At 37.4% G+C, this 23,819-nt stretch overlaps 1 protein-coding gene across 3 annotated transcripts; it reads right to left on the minus strand.

The window, feature by feature from the left end:
- Nucleotides 1–1,621: 1,621 nt before the first annotated feature.
- Nucleotides 1,622–22,082, minus strand: OMA1 (OMA1 zinc metallopeptidase). Of its 3 annotated transcripts, none has more exons than XM_085231557.1 (9): nucleotides 21,879–22,082; nucleotides 20,891–21,287; nucleotides 20,233–20,461; nucleotides 18,969–19,142; nucleotides 18,777–18,884; nucleotides 17,100–17,228; nucleotides 13,321–13,395; nucleotides 11,678–11,827; nucleotides 1,622–4,292 (listed from the first exon to the last, which is right to left on the minus strand). In XM_085231557.1, exons 2-9 carry the CDS (start codon nucleotides 21,265–21,267, stop codon nucleotides 4,287–4,289), a joined length of 1,248 nt encoding a protein of 415 aa, XP_085087683.1. In that variant the 5' UTR covers nucleotides 21,268–21,287; nucleotides 21,879–22,082; the 3' UTR covers nucleotides 1,622–4,286. The 3 variants fall into 3 exon arrangements, with proteins under 3 accessions (XP_085087683.1, XP_010714374.3, XP_085087684.1); XM_010716072.4 differs by having other exon boundaries at nucleotides 1,622–4,360; nucleotides 21,879–22,081; XM_085231558.1 differs by lacking the exon at nucleotides 18,969–19,142 and having other exon boundaries at nucleotides 1,622–4,360.
- Nucleotides 22,083–23,819: the final 1,737 nt, after the last annotated feature.

The raw sequence follows: 23,819 nt of genomic DNA on the forward strand, positions 1-23,819 counted from the left end.
ACAGGCTCCTCTCTTAGCAGCCCACACTGCTTCTAGCAGAGGCACATACAGCACAAGAAAAAGACGGAGGAAAGAAGGCTTATAGCAAACTTTCATGCAGTTATTTTAACAGCTAATGTGGCAGCAGGCATACAGCAAAAAGTTATTTTTTGGAGGAATTGAGAATTTGAAATTCTCAACTATATTAAAATTAAATAGCCACTATGTCAAAAGGTTTAGGCATCAGCTTCTGAGTGATGACAGGCAGAAAACAAACAATAACCCTTCTATACATAAGAGAAATAAGTCAAGAAGTACCAGTTATTTGTTCTCGATGCAGTATCTTAGCTAAGTATGCCTAAAAGGCCCATCCAACTTCTGCAGATACAAACTGAAAGATGACAAACAGCATAAACATAACAATCTTCCTTCCAAAGCCTACCACTTTACTCAGCTATGAGAAAATTGGCTTTGGACACAACATTGTGAGACATGCTACAGTAAGCTAAGGAATGATTCAGAATCACAGTTCTAACCTTTCTAAAATCATTACCTTATTGAGCTTCAGTATCCTCAATGTAAGTGCTAGAAAGTTCAATGATGCAGGTATTATGAAGAATTTGAATATCATTTAGGATGTGCTTCAAGTGATCTAGAAATGTGAGTTATAAATATTAGTCCTTACAGAGGGCTACTAAGCCACGCTTCAAATAATGGATTGCAATTCTAAAGCCACAGCATTATTGCTTACAGAATCCTCATTCTGCTACCTCTATTATCAACCACATTTTGTCATCATTCTGCATTCCCCTCCCAAGATCTGGAAAAAAACTAAGAAGGATTTTCAGTAGAGAGAATTTTAATGGCAGAGAAATAGTTAACAGACTTCTACATTGGAAATACTTTGTCAGCCACAAGTACTGAGATACCACCACCACCACGGTGGCAGCCTACGTAACATATGGGAAAAGTGTAAAGCTTGCAAGATTGTTCTCTTTCAGTGACTACAAACAGAATTCAAGAACAAAGAGCTTCTAACAGCTGTCTGCTTTACTGGCACTTGTGTATTTCAAGTGCTATTACTAATAAAGTAAATATGACAATCCAAAAGCTTTAAGAGGCCATTTTTACTACAGGACTGTCTTGTATGTCCATCCCTAGCTCATTATACTCCCACTACAGTCAGTACATTAAGAAATTCAGTACAATTTATACCACATTCTTTTTCTACAGGAAGCTAGTGAAGCACAGAATGCAGTAATGGCAGTCGTAGTGCAGACACATTTTTACTGATCCATCTTATCTTCTGTCATGTTAGCTACTATTGTTCTTCTTGTATGAAATGCATCCTTCAGTTACTGTATTCCTTAAAATACACTCCTAGGTCTAGTTTTCCTGTAACACACTACGTTTCACAACTGCAATACAAAATTTCTACATATTACCAGACTCTGGCAACCACAATGTTTCTTAAGGTATATATTCTGAAATGATCTTCCTAACAACTTAAAGGCATTACATGAACTCCAATTTTAAAAGTGCAACTTTTACTATGACTTCTCAAACTTTTGGAAAGCAACGTTTTGATCTGTTTTATCTGCTCAAGTAAGAAAAAAGAAAATACTTGAACAACACAGGCAGATGCAACATATGGTATTTAATAAGAGTTTAAGAAAAAAAGCACCTACCAAGAGGTGAACGAGCAGAAGGCATTCTGTGTTTGAAAAGGAGAGTCAGAAAGAAGAAACTCCTCCTAAATCACTAATGAAAAATTTTATGGATAACTCAACACATAAAGTAAAAACCTGAAATTTTCAACTTCCCATTGAACAGTAAGACTTCAGTATTTGAATGCAGTGGCTCAACTGTGTGTGCGTGTGTTTGCATGTGGACAAGTGAATGTAAGGCTAAGAAGAAGAAAGACACTTTTTGATAGAGCAGTATCATTAGAAAAAGCACACAGGTCCTTTGTTACCCTCTCTCTCAAAAATTTCTCATCACCACAGCTATGGTTACAAGGCCATTTACATACAAATTCTAAAAAAATCTCCCTTGGTGAGCTTTAAAATTTTATATGTGTTTCAGCTTTAAAAAGACAGCAGAAATATGAAACGTGTAGTTTTATGCTTCATCTCGAGTGCTATAAAAACCCTTCTATGCTCTCCTTACTCCAAGCAGACATAAACATCAGGTTGGATGTCATCCAAGAGCCCTGGATAACACAACAAGATTTGACACAGGAGAGAGAGAGAGAGGCAGCAGCAATGGGGTCTTGGTGTTGCAGTATAAACTATAAGGTCCACAGGGAAATCTAAATGGTGTATTTTTCTGTTTACCTTCAGGTGACAACGTCCAAATGCTTTAACACATCAGCAAACGTCTGTTACAAAAACTCCTGTCACTAAGAATAAAAATGGATGGATGAATAATGGCCAGGCCGGACCTTCCGTCTCTTGCCAGTACGATTGGGCAAAGATTCTAAAACAGCTTGTAAGCAATACGCCGCCAATCCAGACCTATATAATCAGGCCTAGAATCATCAGCAGTCAACATTACAGATGTATCATCTTACCTCTGACCAGAGATGTGTCAGGCAGCTGCTGGCATTTCTCAAAGGACTCGGAATCATCAAGTGAAGTCAGGAAAGAAAGCACTTGTTTCACAACATTTTATCCAACTATATTCACAGAGAGCAACGAATGCATTGTTTATTTCCTTTTAAAAAAAACTGCATTCTGATCAAATTCAAGAAATATGACAAAGTTCACCCCTGTCATACATAAAAAAAAGAATATATCAAAATGCTATACATTGTAAAACATTTTGAGTGTCCCCTCCATGTAAAACCCTACCATAAATGAGACTGATTTTTCTTGCAGTACAAAATGAATAACAACAGCAAACGTGTCTGAGGGGACAAGGGAAAGAGATTTTCCTTTTTTTGCTTTCATTCTCTGCTGCTTCTTTCTGCATCTTCCCGTAAGAAGACATTTGATATTTTCACCAACTGCACTGATAACTCAAACAGTTGCAAATGAATACTAACATGAGGGCTGTATGGAGCAGTCCATCACAAAAGATAGAACTTGACCTATACTGTGTATAATGGTCACCACAACATACAAGGTGCAGCTTCATGAGAAACAGGAGGGTTTCCTTCTTGCTTGTAGTTGTGGTTTTTTGCATTTTTGTTTTTCTTTTTTTTAGATGCCCGGCATCAGATGCTGGTTCCTGAGGATCAGTCACCTTCTAGAACAAGGTACAACTGCTAAAGCTGTAGAGTCAAGAAGTCATTTATTTGTCTACTACCTAACATAATTCCACATCAGCTAACACTTCTGTACAAAGTGATGTATCCAGATCAAATATAGTTGCAGTAAAACTGGCCTCTGATGAAGCACCCTGATAATTTAAATGATAACACAATCATCCTTGCAAAGCATTAGAGGGGCTACAAACTGTAGATATTACACACAGTATTTTAGAAGAAAGACTTCCTTGAAAATTATTTAGCTTCATTTTTAAATTGAAATTTTTGCAAGCCTTTCAGGTTTGCTTTGAAGAAAAATGTCGAATTAATCCATATCCTAAAACGCCTTAGAAAGAAACAAAATCCCAGCAGTAAATCCACCTAATTAAAGTGGAGGTGTATCTAGCCCATAGGCTATTACTGCATCTCAGCTTAACATTTTTAAACATTCTATATGTGGAACAGGCAGTAAGCTCTCATCATTATTTCTCAAACGAAGCTGAACAGATCTAACGCAAATTAAGGCAAGATAAACCAGACAACTTAAGTGATGAAAATTGCACATTTTCCTCTGCTTTAGGGACACTTCTGGCTCATCTGTCCTCTGATCAAGGTGAGTCTGATAAAGCTGAAAATTATACTGTGCAACTGGATTGTATGAGATTATCTTTCCCCTGAGAAGTGATTTATTTTAGTAACCCTTAATGAATAAGAAACTTTCTGCTCCAACCGATGCTTCTTGTGTGGGCATGGCTCCTTTATTGCTTTGAGTGAAAGATCACATAAAAGAAACATAGAATATGAGCAGTTAGATCATCTTTATGGTTCAAAGACAAATGTGCCCTAAAAGACAGACCTTCAGGAACCACGAGTTTCATAAAATGGAAAAACGATCATAATTAGTTCGTAGGTTTAACTGCAAAAGTTACTGGCATGTCTTCTGTTTTTTTTTTGTTTTTCCTAAGTGTGAGGAATATCCAGTTCTGTTTTTGAGAGATCTTGATTTGTAGAATTTTGTGATTCTTGAGCTTTATACGACTCCAGGAGATGCTGCCTGTTAAGTCTGAAAATGAGACGAGGGTCAGGTCCAGAAAGAGATGGGCAATTGCAGCGCTCTCTTATTTTAAGAGCCTGTGGATACATAGGAACACAAATCAAGCTCATTTAAGTAAGATAAACAAACAAAAAAAAGGTTTCAGTCAGCAATTCGGCTTTCCAGCAAAGTCTGCATTTTCATATAAAACTTAGCAAGTATAAAATAGAGTCAGAATTGTTACTTTTCAGCAGAAACCAAGATTTCCTGGGAAGAAATGTACCTTTTTATACTATAAAACAATGTGGGGAGGAAAAAAAAAAGAATCAAGAATGAAAAATGTTTTCTCACAGTCTCCAGAGGAATAGATGTCCTAAAACATACATCGTAAATAAGCACAAAGTTCCCAGAGTACTGTGTGATATCTGTGCACATCAGTAATTTTTACTTTCTAATTTACATTCATATGTAAATTGAAATGACTGCATACTTCATTAGATGCATTTCATTATTGAAGGAATGACATATATAGGTATCTGACTGAAAAAAAAACAAACAACAAACTAACAGGGAAAAGTCTCCAATAATATAATGGACATTTAACTGTTTGACAGAGAGATCCAAGATGGTTGATCAGTGTAGTAAAGGTCCAGTTACAAAAAGTGATCTTGTCTTCAAGAAGCATTTGAATACTTCTGGCATGTGTTCTCAGAAAAGAATGTCTCTGGAATGTCCGAATTTATCTGGATTAAAAGAAGTACTTTGAGACCAAACTCTAATTATCCCTGCTTGCTAAATAATGAAAGTGATACAGCTTCCATTTTACAGATTAGAAAGTAAAGGCACAAAGGATTTAAAGGATTTCCCAGAGAATCAAAATCCATTAGTGCAGCCACATTCCCTCCAGCTCTGTGTTCTGGCCCACAGATCATTTTGCCTTAGAGGCAATATGAGAAAGGTAATGACAATCAATGGATGAATCATCTCTCAGAGGAATCCTGCAGAATTGGTACAAAACTGTACAAAGATAGCTGTTTTAAAAGATGCTTAATTTGGTGCTCATTCTAATGAAGTTAAACTTGCTTTAGCAAGTCCATTCAAACAGGCAGCTTGTTTTAAAGATGACAATGGGTACCAAACAAACCACTTTGATGCAGTACTTTCCAATTGGTTGTACACAAACATTTCAGTATCCATGGATTCTCCCACAGCAGCCATATCAACTAACCAAGTTTCTGTATATTACATATAAAACGCATTATATGTAGAACTTCAGAAAGGTCTGCATTTCAGCAAAGAACTACTCTTCAAGATTTTCAAATAAAACACCAAGTCAATAATTACTCTGCTATTTACCATCATTCAGTGATCACTTGTGGGACAGTAGTTTTTATACAAGGTTAACTGGATCTTAGCCTCAGTCAACAGCATAACCTACTGACAGAGTAACATCCAACTGGAAAAAGTTCAAATGTGTATTTCATTCTACATCTCTTCATAACCATACAGTTCTTGAAAAGTAATGGCAATATCTGCCCTGAGTCATAGCCAGATGTCTCCTGACACATCTATGGACAGTTATCAGAAAGTGTGCTTATTCATTCATCCTAAAAGGATTAAAGAGGAAGAAGAAATTAAGAGTTTACATAGGAGTTCGAATGATACACTGAAGAAGAAAAAAAAAGGAAAACTGTAATCTGCTTTATATACACCAGGTTCAGTTGAGATACCACCTGTATCTATTTGTGCATCATTATGAACCAATTTGGTACTCTTTCACAGGAAACACTGGGAATAGCTTACTACAGCAGATTATTAAATTGAAGAGCAGAGCTCTTCAATTTCTTTGTATTAAGAGATACCAAAACTTATTTCTCCCTAACTTTAGTATAGTGAACTAATAAGAGTTGGATCTAAATGGCTAGAAACAAAGAATATAAAGGCAAAAACTGGCTTGGGAAAAAGATGCATTCCAGGAACGTGCCTTGCTGAAGTGTAAGTTACTGAATGCATAAATCTGGATTAGGCATGCAAATAAGAGGAATTTAACAAGAGGAATATAAAAGCCACAAATAAAGCTTTCAGTATTTGTTTTTCTAGAGGGTGATTGTCCATGTAGGCACCAAGTGTAACTCTATTGCTAAGCACTCTTCTGCCTCACTGACCAATTAATTTCTAAACTGACGTTTTTGACAAACCAGGAGTTTTCTCTTGTTCTCTTCCAGAACATAAGCTGCTGCAAGACTGCATTAATGTCAGACAGCATTATTCAAGGCAAATGGAAATACAAAGATTTAGGCTGTATCCTGGAAAAGGGCAACATAATCTTTGAAACTAATTTAGCAATTGTAAACCTCTAGGGTTTGTTTTTTTTTGCTGTTGTCAGTATATAGTGCCTGGCTTATTTCCATGGTTTCACTTATCTAAAATACCAAAGTAACAGCAGCAAAGGTCCAAAACAATACTTCAGAGTTAACACTTTCAGTCTGTGGAAGTCTGTTTTCTTGCTATATATATTGTTGTCAGATGGGAAAGAAGGCAGCTATCACACCACCATCAACCCAAATGCCATTAAAAGGCTACAGTTATGAGAAGGAAAAGTTCTGCTAACACATCATCTTACTGTTAAACACACTTATGAGGACACATTCTAATGAAAGCAATCTTCTTATGTATATTTGTGCCATGAAACATTCAACCTTATTCAGGCATTCCTTCCCTGGCTCTGATGGCTATTTTGTTTTATGCCAGTAACAATATAGCATCACTGATGTACCAATACCTGGCTGAGAAGCTTGCAGCACACTTTTTCTAAAAGACAAAACAGCCCAACATTATCAACTATGCTGTATTTTCAAAATCACTAGTAACTCCACATCCTCAAATGAACTGTTTTCTGTCAGTTTGGGCAAGTGGAGAAATAAAAGCATTCTTAATGAAGCATATGCATGTCAGTTATAATAAGAAAATGTTTTGTTGACTGTATACTGACAAGTGTTCTGAACACCACAGAAAGAACTGAAACAAGGTAGAGAATACACAGATGCACCTGAGAATTAAAAGCACTGTAATTCTATTCTTTTCAGATTAACATTAAGGAAGATACACTGGTGTTCAGAATAAAGATCACTTGCATGCTTACTGCCTCTGAAGGTATCAAAGGTATCAAAATATCAAAATTGCTGCCTGTCCTGTAAGTAGTAAAGGTGATTCTGTTTTTCTTATCAATACAACTGAAGTCACCTCCTGCAATGTACTGCAGGAGAAGAGAAAAAGAATTTTTAGCTCTTAGTACTAGTCCTACACCACTGTCACAGATGACCAGGCTAACTGCACCTCGATCTTTTGAACACTTTTGGAGTTCAACCTACCTCTCACAGTCCATCAGCTCTCTCAGCACCAAACTCACATCACTCTCTTGTCCACAAGCCAGACTAAGGCTTAAAATCACTTTCTTTTACTGGTGATTACTCAGTGGGGCTGAATTCTGTTCTGATCTTGCAATTCTGACAAAAGCTAAAGAATACCACAAGTATGTGGAAAAATAAGTCAGAAAAGCAGAGTTGCAAAATGAGTTACAATTAGCAGGCATAGAAAAGACCAACAGGTTCTACAAACAAAGCAGCATTAAAAAGACTATTAAAAGAAAAGAATGGATAGATTTGTTACTTGATGGAGAAAAAAACAACAGGTTCATAATGCTAATGCTGCAAATCTTTCATTGCTTCTTCTGGCACAGAAAAGAAAAATTGTGAAAAATATTTAACAGATTTATGGAGACGACAGAAACACAGGACAGCACTTTTCATTTTCTGTTTTCCTTCAGGTTTTTTACACTGATTGGACTTAATATATTCTAGTATTAGAACTACCTGAGGTATTCTGCACATCATTAGCAAAGGGTAAATATGCCATCCTGACAAGAAAACAAAATAAATACATCTTCAGTACTCCATAAGACACCAGAATGGGCAATAAAGTAAGTAACTACACAATAGGAATAAACGATGAACAGTCAACATGGATTTGATAACAACAAACCTTGCCCAAGAAAATTAATTTAGTTTCTTTTTTGGCAAGTTAGTTGCCCTAGCAAACAGAAGAGAAGCAGTAGAAATTATGTGTCCCAACTTACTAAGACTGTTGAAATGATCTCAGTGGGGTATTTCCAAGAAAACGTGTTGGGAAGAGAAGCTTACGTGAATCAAAAATGGAATGTGAACCAACAACGCGATGCCAAAAAAGCAAATGTCTCGTCAAGATGAATTTTTGTGTCACAGACAAGGCTTAGCAGATCAACTTCTGCTTTACTCAGGATAGCTGAGTTTTCAGCTGATGTACAGCGTTCCATTTGGATAGTAGAGCAGGAAAGGTAGACAAGCTGCAGTGAGTGAGAGAACATTAAAATAAAGGTTCAATGATGAACCACAAGATCCTTTAGTTGCTCTCCGGCTCTATGATTTCATGATTTTTCTCTGTAGGACAATGATAAGCATCCTTCCCACTACTACAAAATTATGGATTTTATTATTTAAAAAGAAAATAACTCTTCGCTGAGTATTTCACCACTTTCCATGTAGGAATTCTAAGAGATTCCAGTTTCCTTTTTAAGAGGGTTCTGATTTGGCTGGTATATTTTTTTCCTCCTAGTGTACAACCAAAATTGCTGCCTAACTGAGGGGGAAATCCCTTACAACCCTGATAAATCTTTTTCATTTTCTCGATTTCCTTTCCAGGAGACAGCCACTTTGCAGCTGTTTGTAGTTCTCTATTTACTAATTCCTCTGTTTGGCTGTAGCTTGCAACTTGTTCAGAAATCCAGATGCAAGATCTTTAAAACCCATTTGATTGCTCCCTGCCTTTTAATTACGTGAAAAGAGAATCCTTGTGATATTGCTGCTTAAATTTATGTTTCTTGAGACTGTTAAGCTGCCTCACTGAGACAAGCCATTTCATTACCTGAAGAAAAAATGTTCTGTTTATATAATCGCAGTTTATTGTGAGCTTCAAATCTGCAGAGAAACAGCTGCATGGTCTGATAAGATCAAAAAACTTGTCTGTTTCTCTCAGTCTGGTAGCTTGTCTAAGAATACACATAACATTGTCCAAAAAACATTTCAGCCTCAAAGCCATCTGTATACAAATCACAGTATCAGTATCTTTAACAAAAAGCTGCTCTACTCCATTCACATCTTCAAAGGAAAGGCAGTTTCAACTGAATGAATATTAAAACTAAATGCAAATGTCAAACTAACAGATTGGTTTATTTATTGATTTATTTTATTTTAGGATTCAAATTTTATGATGGATCTGATGTTGAGTCTAAGTAGTAGTTTCTCCATCAAGAGATTTAAGAGGTCCATTCAGATATCCAGCTTCTCCTCCTGGGCTCTGAACACTGACTGGCTATCAGTATATGGTACACAAAAAGCACTGAACAATAAAACCCTGGAATTCCCTTTAAATGCCTGAAATCCAGCTTCAGGAAGGCAGCTTTCAAAGAAAAGGAGTCACTACTTCAGACAAGAAGTCTCAAACAACATTTCTACATACCTTCTTTCATTTTTATTCCACTTTTGCAGTATCAGCCTCACTTATCCAGTCAAGTGTTAAAAACTTATCCAGTCACGTTAAAAACATGAAGCCTTCTTCCCTGCCTTTATTATCCTACTCCAAAAAACATACAAGGTAAAAAGCAAATGAAAACATCACATTCTCAACTATCTTGTGGAAGACTTCCTAGCCTCCACTGCTTTTGCACAGAAGAGCAGTAATGAATAGACAAGAAGTTGCTGCACCTGCTAAACTACAAGGGCTAAGACAGATAATAACACAACTGCTAGGACTACACTATTGTTCATTTCTATAACTTCTTCACTCAACTTCTGTGTAGAAAAGAATTTATTTCACCATCACCACTTTAGAAGCCAGTCAATAATTGTATAAAAATGAAACCTCTCAAACCTTCTATGTTACATCTAACCAAAGGGAAGGCTCCATAAAAATGCAGATCATTTTTCATTCAGCTGCTCTTACGTGGTACAGAATTCACAAAAATATTCTCACAACTTATTTTTGTAAAGCACAGAATTTGTGTACGTTAATTTGAAATACTCAGTTTGGCCACTCTCCGACATCCTACACTTTATCTCTGTTTTGATTTATGCCATCATTTAGATTATTTACTGCATTCATTCTCATCAAAAGGTTCAAGAAAATCTCTTCTCCTTTGAAATCAGTAAACACCTCAGTATTTTAGTGCTCTCTCTACCAATAAATCTTCAACTGTTTCTGTAGCTTGGAATTAAGAAAGACATTAAGTGGCTGGGAATGGGAGAACAGAAAAAAAGAGGAAGAAAGAAGAAGTTGCTTGATTATAAGGGGAATTTCCAGTTACCATTTAGATCGTTGAAAAACAATGCTGTTGTGAAGTGTACAAATACACACCAACAAAGCCAAAAAACAAAAAAACACACTAGGCAAAAAATCCATGTTATTTTAATGGTGCAAAAAAAAATAAAATAAAGAAACAGTAAACAAGCTAAGATCACTAAACTTGGAACACTCCTCACATATTAAACTAGCACTTGGTTAATAGCAGAGTTATTGCTTAAGCTAGCAGTAACACACCAAATTGAGGACATCTCTAAGCAGGCCATGTACTTGGCATCCTTTGGGATGAAATCTGAAAGAAATAACAGAACAGACTGCAGACCTGCAGGCACCTGTGTGAACTAGCTCTTTGTCCCTTAGAGTGGGGTAAAGTTTGCACCCCAGTGTGAAGGTACAAATAGAGATGAAATGTGAGGGGTGGAAGGAAAAAAAAAAAAAAAAAAGCTGGCTGAAAATTATACAGAAAACTATCGTAACAAGATCCATTAAGAAATCTTCTATTGGGGATCTGATATTTTTTTGAGGCACTGTTATGCAAGGTGTCCAATTCCACATCAGTGGGAGAGAAAGCATAGAATGGAGTGTTCTCTACCTGATAGCCTTGGGCTAGCTGCCAATGTAATGGTTAGATAAGGCAGTTCAGAGACAGTCTAGGAAACCAGCTTAAAATCTGCCTTCCAAATTTGCTTAAAAGGAAAAAGAATTAATGCAACCTGTGTCATTATCACATCTATATTATAAAAGCCATTAAAAACCACAATTATTACAATTTGATTAGAAATCAGGAACAAAAGTCTCTAGACTGAATTACGTTTTACCTGCATTACCCCGATTTTCATTCATTTAATACAATTATCAAGAAAGTTGAGATTTTTATGATAGAAAATTTCTGTATGATAAAGAGAGAGATAAGTATGATACTAAAAAAAGAAAAAAAAAAAAAATAGCACGTCAGTTAATACCAAACTAATTCTGGTAACTTTCCTCAGAGGGAAAGGTCCACTTCCTTCAGCTCTGCTCACCTCTGGAATAAGGCGGTCCAAGTGCTCAGCTCTATTCTCATGAGAAGGGTGTGTGGAGAGCCATTCTGGCAACTTGGGCTCCCCTTTAATGGTTTCTACTAATTCCATTCGTTGCCAAAATACACTGCTTGCTCTTACATCAACACAAGCCTGCAAGGAGAACAAAAATGTTTACACCACTGTTTTTAAGGTAATACAACACAAGTTCTATTGGATATTGAATCTTAAGAGACATCATGAACTCCAAAACTCAATGACTATTTAGAATAGTTTTTCTCAGGCAAAGGACTGTTCTGAAATACCTCAAAAAACCTGAACCAGGTGTTTATTCCACACTATATTTTCTAGTCTCAGTACAGCACAAGTTATCCATTTTCACAGAGTTCAGAAAATATACATGAAGGAAGAGTCTAAAACATGAATTATTATCACTTCTCGGGTAAATACCTCTGAAAACAAGCTGCAAAGGCTGTTCTATATGTGATTAAATTACCTTTATAAAGGGTGATTTAAACTATCTTTTAAGGGAGTAATTCACAACAGGCAAAAGCAGCAATTCAGGAGAACAAGAACTCTCCCATCTCCCTCCATATTTAACTACAGATAGGCATGGACCTATAACACAAACAGCATTTGTGTATCACCAACAAACTCCTTTATATTGGACTTTAAGTAGAGTGGAAAAAAGAACAAGATTGCTTGCAACAGTTTCCATTCTTTAAGAGAAAAAGATGACCACTTACAGGGTAAGAAAATTACTCAAAAATAAAAATGAGTGGTGCTTTGTCCTTTTAATTTTATTTCTTATCAATTATTACAAAAAATTTAGTTGCAAAAGTAGAGAAATGCTGTGAAAGCACTTTGCTTGTTTCTTTCTGGTACAGTCCTACAGCATCACTGCTATTAGAAAGCAGCAAGTTACCCACACAGTAATTTTGCTTTTTGATGATGGTATTAGTTCTTCTGGGTGACTTTCAACTCCAAATGAAGTTTCAGTCCCAGAATCAAAGATCATTTTTAAAATTCTGCCGTGAAGAAACATTAATAACTAATAAGAAAGGGAAATTAACCTTATCAAATATTAACACTAGATGGTGCTGCTCTCATAGATATCCAACACAACAGTTATGTAGCTCCACTGCACTTTGCTAGAACTGACTTTTGTTTAAAAAAGTGACTGGAAAATGAATTATGAAAGAAGACAGAGTCATTTCTTTACAAATTTGCCTTATTTTAGGCTGTATTTGGATTAAAACTTTAAATACCTGAAAAGTATACTTCATTAATCAAGAGCACCCATGGGCATTTCAACATCTGAAATTTTCCTGTATTGTTATGAAAATAGATTTTACAGATCAGAATATTTTTAATTGCATTAAACATAGCAAAGCATTCCTCAGAAGCTCTTGCAAAAGATGCTAAGTGAAAGGGAAAAGCTCAAAGGACAGTCTCTACTTCAGTAAACAATTTAATATGGCCTACTTATATAGACTCACTGTTTGGCTTTCTCTGTATACTGTGCCAACTGGAGAACAAATAACCACGCAGTTTACCTTCGTATGAAGTGCAAAGCTCCCTCTGGTTATAATGGAAAATGAAAAGTGTCTGTTCAGTTGGTAATAAAACAAACCAGTTGTAGTTACCTTTGCTGCAAACTGAAGTCCCACTTTATCAGCTTCAGCCTCCAACGTCCTGCTGTACGGTCTATCAAAAATAAACTGCAAAAAAAGCACATTGGAGCTGGGTGTCATGTTTTTGAATGTATTAAAGCTGAAATGTTACAGATATTTTTCTAATCTTCCCATAACAAGTGTGTTATCTATCATGTTTGCATTGCATGTGGTCAGTATTGATTTTTCCTAATATAATCTTTAATTACATTATATCTATCTATCTATAGATATAATTCAACGTTCCTATTTTCAGTTGAAATTAACTCAGATTATAAATACTTTCATGGTTCCCCTCATCAGCCAGTGTCACTGTATTTTGCTGTGGGCAAAGGGTGAACATCAACTTTAAATTAGTTGCTTTAAGATATTATAAGCAGAAATATATTACTGATCAGGGTTGCATTAAAGATTCAGAGTCAGGACAAATAAACTGATTATGCACAAAATGGAATTTTCTCACTTCACCTTTATTGACATTAAAATTTTAGATGTAGCAACAGTAAATAAAATCCAGAGGCTTTTTAGATTATGGTTTATTACTATGAACATTATGTGGTAAAAGCCCACTGTATGAATGCAATCAAATATTTTCATGCAGAAATCACTCCTTTGCCATAATTATCTTTCAACAGAAGTTGCAAATTGGCCTTGAGAAGCTTGATTTGAAGAAAAGACATAACCAGCTACTCTCCTTTTTTTGTGGTTATGACAATTTATTAATAGGCACAAAGAGACAGTGGTAGTTTTTAATTCATATAACCCAACATCTTCTGGCTTGTGTAGATTTGGGTGACCCTGTCCTAGTTTATCAGGTTATAGTAAAGGCAAATTAGGGCTCAAAAAGCAGCCTTCTCCTGCAGAGGTGAGCAACAAGTCAAAATATTCTGATCTATGCATCAACTGGGAAAAAAACAAAGAGCAGAGTAAGAAACAAAGAAGAAAAGGTTGCATCCATTCTTTATTTAGCCAAAGAAGCAGATCCTCCTTACGCGTTCCAGGAAAAAAAAAAAAGAAAGAAAAACAGGTAGATATGAAGGGAGCAGTGGTGCAATAAAGATACCAGTAACTCCTTTTCTTACAGACCTTGAACACTGCAGTTATAAATGTATTTTTAAAATCTTCTGTAGATATATTGTTTGAAGTGCAATATATATACTTTTACTGTCCTGAAAGTCTACAGAGGCAAAGATGTCCCTAGATAGTGTGACATGTAATCCTCAAGGGCTATTTCCCAGTTAGCTAAATAACTATTTTATTTTTTAATTGTTAATAATTCCCCAGGTTGAAACTGGTAAGAGACTGGTAAAAGGCAAGATGACTATCCAAATCACCAAACAAAACAGATCTGCACAAGCAGGTAGTTTTCTACTTCTTCAATTACAACCACTTGTGATTTTTCTTCTCCAGGATCTTTAGGAGAATTTAAAGTTGGAAGTTGAAGAACTAGGAAATTGGTGATCTGAATGCATGTGTAACCTAGACAGAGACTTTGGACAGCACGAAGATGATCATAAGATCATGATTTTAACTCTTACCCCTTAGATTTATTTGTGCTTACATTTAAGCACCAGGATATTACTCTTTATCTGCATCCCTATAAATGTGCACAAAAATATGGTTATATTCTGAAAAAGAAATCCCGTGCTGATGCAATTCCTGGTTAAGGGATTACCTACGTTGCAGGAGTTACCTACACTACAGTCCATGGGAGCATGGATGACGCCTGATGAGGCCATTCTATGATTTTAGTATTAGCCAGCATTGTGTTCCCATCTCTGCTACAAGAACAGTGAGTAGGGCTGATCTAGTATTGCCTAACTGTACCTGGAAATCAAAGATCATCTGCCATGTGCTGATGGAACAGAAGAGTGAGTGATTCATTAAAGGCCAGGCTCCTCAAGATTCAGAAACCCTTGGCTGCACACACAGGCATAAGGGAGGGGTGAGTAGTTCACCTAAATGGAAAAGTCTTTAAGGCACACAGCTAGTTTAGGAAACTCCTGTTCTCTGTAATAAGTCTTCTGTGAAACTTGCCATTCTCAAATACTTATCTGAAGCGCTGTATTGATTGCAGCAAATTTCACTGAATCATCATATTAGATTCACCAATGACTAAGTGATGATTAAGTGCTGATTTGATTATTAAGTGGTGGTTAGGTGCTGGTAAAATCATATGATCTAGTAGTGTGATTTACAATAAAAGTATTAATAAATTCAAAGTGCTGCCAAATCAAAGCATGGTAAAAATCTATTTGTGACGAGGAAAAAAAAAGCAGCCAAGGCACTCATGGGTGAGCAGCAAACAAGAATTCCTATTCAGCATATTTTGTATGTGGGATAGAGCATTGCCAATATTAACCACTTATTTATTCAGTATTACATGTGGATACGTTTAATTCTATTTTATTTTAAGGTAATTCTGATCGATGCTTTAAACCAGGACACTACTGGACTGTATCCTGCATGCAGCAGATCTACAACAGTAGAACTTTGAGATTCAACCCAAATTACCCCAGCAACTCCAATCTACAATAACAAAATATCAGTTGCAGTAACCTAAGAGTAAAGATCCAGTGCAATACAACCCAGCCCAAATGGAAATGCAACACAGTGGAATGCAACGCAATGAAGTGAAATGCAATCGAACGCAATGCAAGGCAACCCAATGAAAAGAAATGAAATCCAATGCAATCCTATCCTTGACAGGAAATTAAATCTTGCTATTATGAGCAGTCTGAGGATTGGTTCACACTTTGCTTTTTCCAAATTCAGCTGTTCAAAATGATGACTAGCAATCATCAGTATATTACTTTCTTAGCCACTTGTACAAATATCCAAGCTCTTTAGATGTAATTTATGTTCATAACCCACATATCTATCCATTAGCATAAGGACTAGCAAACAGATTGGTTATATTTCAGTTTCCAAAGAGCTGGGTGAAATAGGAAAATCATCAAGAGACGTCAAAGCCAAAGAGCACTTTCACTGCATTCCAGACTCAAGTTTTATGAAATAAGCAAAATTTCCTGTAAGGAAATTATTAAAAAGGGTTTTATTGTTTTTTTTAATAAAGAAAAAAAATTTTTTATGAGTAACTATCCAGAAGAAGACAGAAAATCAGGCAGCAGGAAAAAAAATCAGCACCAAAAAACCCTGAATTTTACACTACTGGAAATAAGCTGTCTGAAAAGTTTATTTCACTATGTTTTATTATAGTATAGTTCCTACTTTCAAAGAACATTTAGACTCTCAACTTCCTTATTTTGAAAACCATTAGCAATGAATTTAAAGATACTCTTTCCATATATTTCAGTTTGTTTAGAAACAAATTAGCAACAATTCAAATAAAAACTTCAGCATCTATGAAACATGAGACACATTTCAAAAAGACCCTCATTTAACTTAATTGGCAAGCAAGTGCTAAAAGCCCATCCAACTAAATCCAATCATTATTTAGGGAGATCTACAGTTTTTCAAAGTGACAAATGAGAAATATATATCAACTAAAGCAGAAGATTATTTGTAAAAACATATTTCCTCCAAAAACATCCAAAGACATGTTTATTTTTGTTTATAGTCTTTCTCCTCTTGCTTTTTTCCCATTTGTACTATCTAGAGATACTAACCCCCCAAAACTGTCAGTGCTCTCCCGTGAAGGATAACAAGAAATATTTCAACACATTTGCAATGAATGTCAGAAACAGATGTATTCAATTAAGCTGTGTGAAGTATTCCATAGTCATTCTTACCTCCTGCAACTTGCTCTGGATCCGCTGGCCAACAACCGCCAATATATCGTGAGGACAGATGGCCCAAATCATAGTGAGAAAGATGAGTGATAGGAAATCCAACAAGTGAACCAGACTGGCTTTCTCTATCTGAAAGAAAAAAATGATCCAGTTTTCATTCCTTACTGGGTTTTCTTCTACGCAGGCACATAAGTGGGGCAAATAGAAAATCCTATGCTCACAAATTAAAAAAAACCTAAAAAAAAATAAACGACAGCGACCACCACCCCACAGAACAGTTGGATACAAAGTACTTTCAGTCTAGAATCCACACTAATTACATATTTGTTCCTGCTGGATATATATATATATGTTGGATGTCTCCCTGCCAGAAAGACTCAAAGCTTGGAATACAATGATGGTGGTATGCAGACACAGTTCTTTAGTAAAAATATGAAATATTTGGAGGGAAAATCTATAAAAAGACCCAAAAGCCTGTTGTTTACATTAACTTGAGATGAGATAGGCATCATTTAGACAGGAGACAATAAGCAACTCTACTTAATGCATTTTTTTAAATTATTTTCTGTTGTGTTTCCCAACTTCAGAAGGTGAAGAATGAAACTGAAATTCTGCCATTTTTCTCCACTCAACACGCACCAAATTGATCTGAGACAAGACAGGTTGTGCCATTCTTTCTGTCAGGTCAGTGACACAAATTGCAAGGTAAGCTATTTCTAATAGGTTTAACAAGTCTAACAGCTCCACCACACTCAAACAACTATGATGTAAACATTCTTGATCACCCCAAATGATACAATTTGCAGTAAAGAAGTTCCCCTGGATTTTCACTGATTTTCAAAACATATTTACTGACTTAGAGATTACTTTTGCAACTTTATCAGGGCAAGTATGATTAAAAGGTTGTCATGCCTTCTCAAACTGATGTATACATAATGGATGCAATTTCTTAAAAACTACATTGAGAGACAGAAATCATTTTGGAGGCAAAACAGCACCTTTTACCAAATCACCCCAATCCAGAACAGTATGAACCATAGTTCTATACTATGCTCTTCATAGTTGCACCTACAGAGCACAACAAAATGATTATTTTCATTCTTTAATGAATGGCAATTGAATAAAGGGCAAAGAACTATTCATTTCAACACATGAAGGATACAGAATAATTAAGGTTGTGAAATTAATTCTCTCAAAATACAGATTGAAGCTCCAGACATTCTTGAGTTTTGTATCCTAACTTTGTGCTACAGCAATAAAAGTACCATGTGTGTACAAAAAAATTTATGAAAGTATATCCACTTACGTGGATATGAACAAGTCCAGGAGCAACAAACTGAGCTGCTGATGCCTCCTTAACTCTCTCTATAGGAGGAGAGACATCTACAGACCAAATTCTAAACGACTCCTAATAGTGAGCCATAATCCATCCACACAGCTATAAAACAAGCAAACAAACCCAAACACAAGCCACACTGATAGGACTTCTGGCAGCTAAATACTAGGTGAGTAACAAGAATATACTGTATCAGACTGCTCTCCTTTCAAACTCAATTTCTCATTAACTAGAAAGCCATACCAAAATTGTGCTTGGTAGTGATAGGAAATATCTTAGTTAATAGAATGAAAGAATTCTAAATTTAAGAATGAAGAATTCTAAAATTCTAAAATACTTACTGCATGTTCCAGAACAGCATGAGCTATTTCATGTCCCAAAATGAAAGACAGCTGATGGATATCAGAAACTGCATTTAGTAATCCAGTGAAAACAAACACTTCACCATTCTGTGAATAAGAAAATTAAGAAGGCATGTCAATAAAATGCTGTTTCAATATCGCTAATAATTTTTGTATTTAGGTTCAACTCACTGGAAGCACAAAAGCATTTACTTCTGGTTCATCTACCACATGGATAGCCCAGGTGAGTGCTGAGACCTGTGGGATGTCCTTATTGCTCTCAGACAAATGTCCAACAACTCTCTTCACAACCTGATAGCGTGCATCTGTCTCAGGCAACATTTTGCTTTCGTACTTGTCCATCCACTGAAACAAGAATTGATTGATTGCCATGTGGAACAAACACACAGTAAACGACTACTTGGTAAATTAGTTTAGTGGCTACATACAATTTCATGATAGCTAATTTTTTATACATTTTTCTTTCATACAACCCAAGCTAACGTAATATATATATACTGATCATGCTTTCAGACCCACAAACTAAAAATAAGATACTATGCTTTGTTCCTATATCTGTTTTTTTCTCATACATACAGCTAAGCTTGGCATAAGAATTAAGCAGACTTCTGTATCTTCCTGAATTCCCATTACAATTTATAATTCCTCTATATCTCCATATTTTTGTCATATCTTAGACAAACTTATACAAAAGATATAACAGAATATATCCTTGTACTCATTCTGTTATCTCACATTCTCTATGAAACAGGAATAGAGTGACATTTGTATGTGAGTGGATTACCAGGTTTCATTGACATTAGGATAGCAAGTTACAGAACTCAAAGTCTCAAAATTAGAACAATGGGCAAAGTAAAAGAAAACAAGAAAAATGAGCTGATTAAAAAAAAAAAAAAAAGAACTGAATAAATTCTCAGTGGTAGAGTAACAACTTATAGAAGAAAGGACCTTAAAAAAATACCAAGAAACGATCAAACCAGAAAATAGGACAGATCTGAGCATGTGCTTATTAGCTATGTTTTTCTCTTCTCTATTGGATTTCTGTAATTAGCATATTACAATAACACTGCTAGAAATGTTTGCTACCTACCTATTATGTGCTCTTAGCCATCATTTTGGAGGCAAACAATGCCTGAATGATTTGCTAATGGGAAGGGAACTCTTAAAAATGGATAAGAGCGTAAGATTACTCTTGGACGTGCTCTAAGGGCTTCTGAGCACAAAGTGAAGGAAAATACGATGTAATTTTCACTCTTATTAAGGGATATTAGAGAATCTGATTGTCAAGAAGTGTGCCAGAGAACACAACTATAGCCTTTACCTACAAATTAAACACCGCTAGGTGTGTTTGTCCATCTCACCATTTACATACATAAATAAATAAATAAAGCAGTAGCACTTTCTGAGTATTTTGATTTTTTCTTCACAATCTTACCATAGAATATTCCATCTGTGACAGCTCTCTCAAATGCTCTTTTCCAAACACCAACAGTCTGGCACGTCCAGTGATGGGTGTCTCTTCCAAGTGAGTAAAATAAAACACGACAAATAAAACTCCTAAGCTACTGACACCCAGGAGTATCTTCCATTTATTTGTCCTCACACTTTCTTTAAAGAGCTCCCGTTTATTAGGAGGAAGTGCCTTCCACCATTTTCTTATGCTCCTGTAAGACACAAACACTGGCAACTTAGGACATAGCTAAAAGAGGGTTGTTAGAGTCTGCTGCTGCTCTGATCCCTCCTACATTCTCAGCTGGTGTGAGCTTAAGGACGTTTTGTTGCACTTGGCCCCCACCTATCTCCCTTTCCTCCTTCTCAGAAGAAGAGGAGGAAATGTCTCCTAGTGTCTTGGTCCATCTCCCTCTGCCATGTGTAGGTGAGGAGTAGAAGGGAGAAAGATACATGAGAAACAATTCCTTAGTAAATAAACTCTTAGCCTAGGCCTCAGCCCTTCAAAGCTTTGCAAATCTACCACAATTAAAACCCTATAAATAAATACACCTACCATTCTTTATAAAGAGATTCAACACACCCGCATGCTTTTGCACGACAGGGCCTTACTCTAAGAGAGAGAAAGCAAGATCATATTTTACCTGCCAACAAGGATAGCAAACAGCTTCTGAACAGGTTTAATGATTATCCAGAAAAGAGGAAATGGTGCAGCCTGACGTGATGGCGATGTGTGAAAAGATCTGATGAGCTGAGCGCTCCCAGCAGAAAAATGATTTGGGATTGACCCTACAGAACTGATTTGGAGGGATGTGATCTCCTTCAGCAACTGAGGAGACTGGGAGCAAATCCTTTTGGAAATGTGATGTGCACTCTTCCATACTTCTGTATTTGGGACATTTGAAACACATCTCTGCCCTTTATCAAGACAGGTTCTGACGCAGTTTTTTGTTGGGGTAAAAGCCAAATGAAAGAAAAGACAGTTCCTTCTGAGAAGCTTTAAACCACGTGTGATATTCATAATCTCTTTGGTTGGTTCGCCTGAAACAAAGGAGGACGGGGAAAAAAAAGAAAAGGGGAAATAAGTATTAAGAAACAGGAAACGTCCCAACAGGAAACTGGGAAACATGACTTCATCTGAACAGATACCATATTTCATCTGAACAGATACCATATTTCACCTGAACAGATTACTACGTATTTCTTTGCCCACACACAGTTATAACTGCATCCTGTTGCAGACCAACGGCAGGACGCTGCTGCCAGCTGCAAAACCAAAACTCGTGCCTCATATTATCACCGACAGCAAAACTGCGTCGGGTATTTTCCCTCGCTCTTTAACGACAACGAGGGCAGGCGGGCTGTGGGGGAAATCCCGCGCTCCCTGAGGAGCCCCAGCCCAGCGGACCTCCCGCCCCGCGCGCGGCGGCCATTCCCACCCTTGAGCTCCCCTCAGAGAGAAGCCCCGCGCCCCCCGAGCTGCCAGCCCTATCGCGATACTGGCAGATGTGAGGAGGGTGATGTGAGGACGTGTGTCTGTAAGGCGCCCAGATCAGCTCTGTCCGCCATCACGGCGAGACGATTTTGGCACCTGCTCCGGGATACACCTCCTCAGCCGCCGCCCCTACTCACCTCGCCAGCAGGCGGAGGAGGAGGAGGGGTCGGGCTGATGCTGGGCCGCGGCTGAGGGCGGGTACCAGGAGACAGGATGAGATGAGACGGGTCCGATGCGGTACCGCCGCTCCGCCCCTCCCCCGACCAGCAGGGCGGGACGCTGAGGGCGGGTGCCGCCATTTTGTGTCGGCCGTCGGAGCGTCACAGAGCGTCGGGGTTGCCCCTCCCAGCTCGGCGGCGTGGCCTCAAATCTAACTGATAAGGATGTGTCATGCGTTGGACAAATGACGTGAAGAACGCGTTCTTTACAAATGAAAGGGTGAGGAACGCGTGTGTGCTAAGAGTAGGGCACAGGCGCTTAATACGGGCCTTGGGGCTCTGCGCGCTTCAAAGCGTTTCCTCTCGCAAGGGAGGTGAAGGAGCGCAGATCCCGCCTTCGGCAGCCGCACAGGCAGCTTCACATGTGAAAGCAGAGGAGCTGCAGCAGGAGAAAAGCACTTAGCATAACTGAAGGCCTGTGTGTATCCTAGATGCCAAGAAATACACGCTCTCGTGGCTGTCTGCTGATGCTCGGTGTCCTTATTTCTTAGACTTCATTGTTGTCCACTTTTCATGGAATCACAGAATTGCCTGGGTTGAAAAGGACCACAGTGCTCATCTGGTTCCAACCCCCTGCTATGTGCAGGGTCACTAACCAGCAGACCAGGCTGCCCAGAGCCACATCCAGCCTGGCCTTGAATGTCTCCAGGCACCCACAGCCTCCTTAGGCAACCTGTCTAGTACCTCACCACCCTTTGAGTGAAAAACTTCTTCCTACTATCTAACTTAAACCTCTCCTGTCTCAGTTTAAAACCATTCCCCCTTGTCCTATCACTATCTACCCTCGTAAACAGCCATTCCCCCTCCTGGAAGGCCACAAGGCCACAATGAGGTCTCCCTGGAGCCTTCTCCAAGCTAAACAAGCCCAGTTCCCTCAAACTTTCCTCATAGGAGAGATGCTCCAACCCTCTAATCATCTTTTTTTTCCATGTTTTCTTCATGCAGAATTCTCCCCTCCTAAGCCAAGCATGAGTACTTTCTCTTGTTTGGTCTGTGGAGCCAATCTCATTCTTCCACCTCAGAGGCTCCATTTTATTTGAAATCAGCTGAAAATTTGTTTTGTTTATTTTTGCTATTATTCGTTTCTCCGGATTCGTTATTTACCTGTCCGCTTAGAGGGTATTAGAGCTATTTCTGCATTCCTGCCTCACCTATTAAACCTCACCTGCCTCATTCTTATTAAAATCACTGGATGTTTTCAGTGCATAAAGATGGGGCTAAGAATTGTGTTCTGCATTTCTCCACAAGTTCTGTCACTTATAATTAAGATTTCAAAGCAGACAAGCAGCAAATACGACACATAATTATAGGATTTTTCTATCAGATATTGATATGAAATACATCTCTGAAAATCTAGTAAGCAGTTGAGCAATTGGATACTTATTAAGTGTTTTTCTCCAAATTGCCAGTTTAAATAATAAAATAGATCTAGTGATTTTCACCATGGCTTCTCTTAAATTTTAGCAACTATACATACCTGTAACTTTTTTGTTTTTTAAAGAAACTTCTGTGCTGAGATTTTGTTTCTAGCCTCATCCCTTGTCTGTAATTTGCATTTCTGAAGACCAGAAGACTTGTGTAGATGTATCCAGTCTCTGTATTACTGTAAGTAGTCACACTAAACTGAATGAAATTTTGTACATGTTTAAAACTATTCACTCAAGCAGTTGGCAGTACTGCGCTGTCTTTGATATTTTGAGTCTTTGTCTCATAGAGCTGGAGCTTTTTCTTTTTTTTAGTGAGAGGGTGTGTGTTACAAAGATCATTGCAACTCAAATTGATTTCTTACAAATCTTTTATTCTGAGTTGCGGAATCACAGAGTAATACAGGCCGTAAGGGATCTCTTGGAGGTAATTTGG

Source organism: Meleagris gallopavo, chromosome 10 (assembly GCF_905368555.1).
Source record: "Meleagris gallopavo chromosome 10, MGAL_WU_HG_1.1, whole genome shotgun sequence".
Classification (NCBI taxonomy): Eukaryota; Metazoa; Chordata; class Aves; order Galliformes; family Phasianidae; genus Meleagris; species Meleagris gallopavo.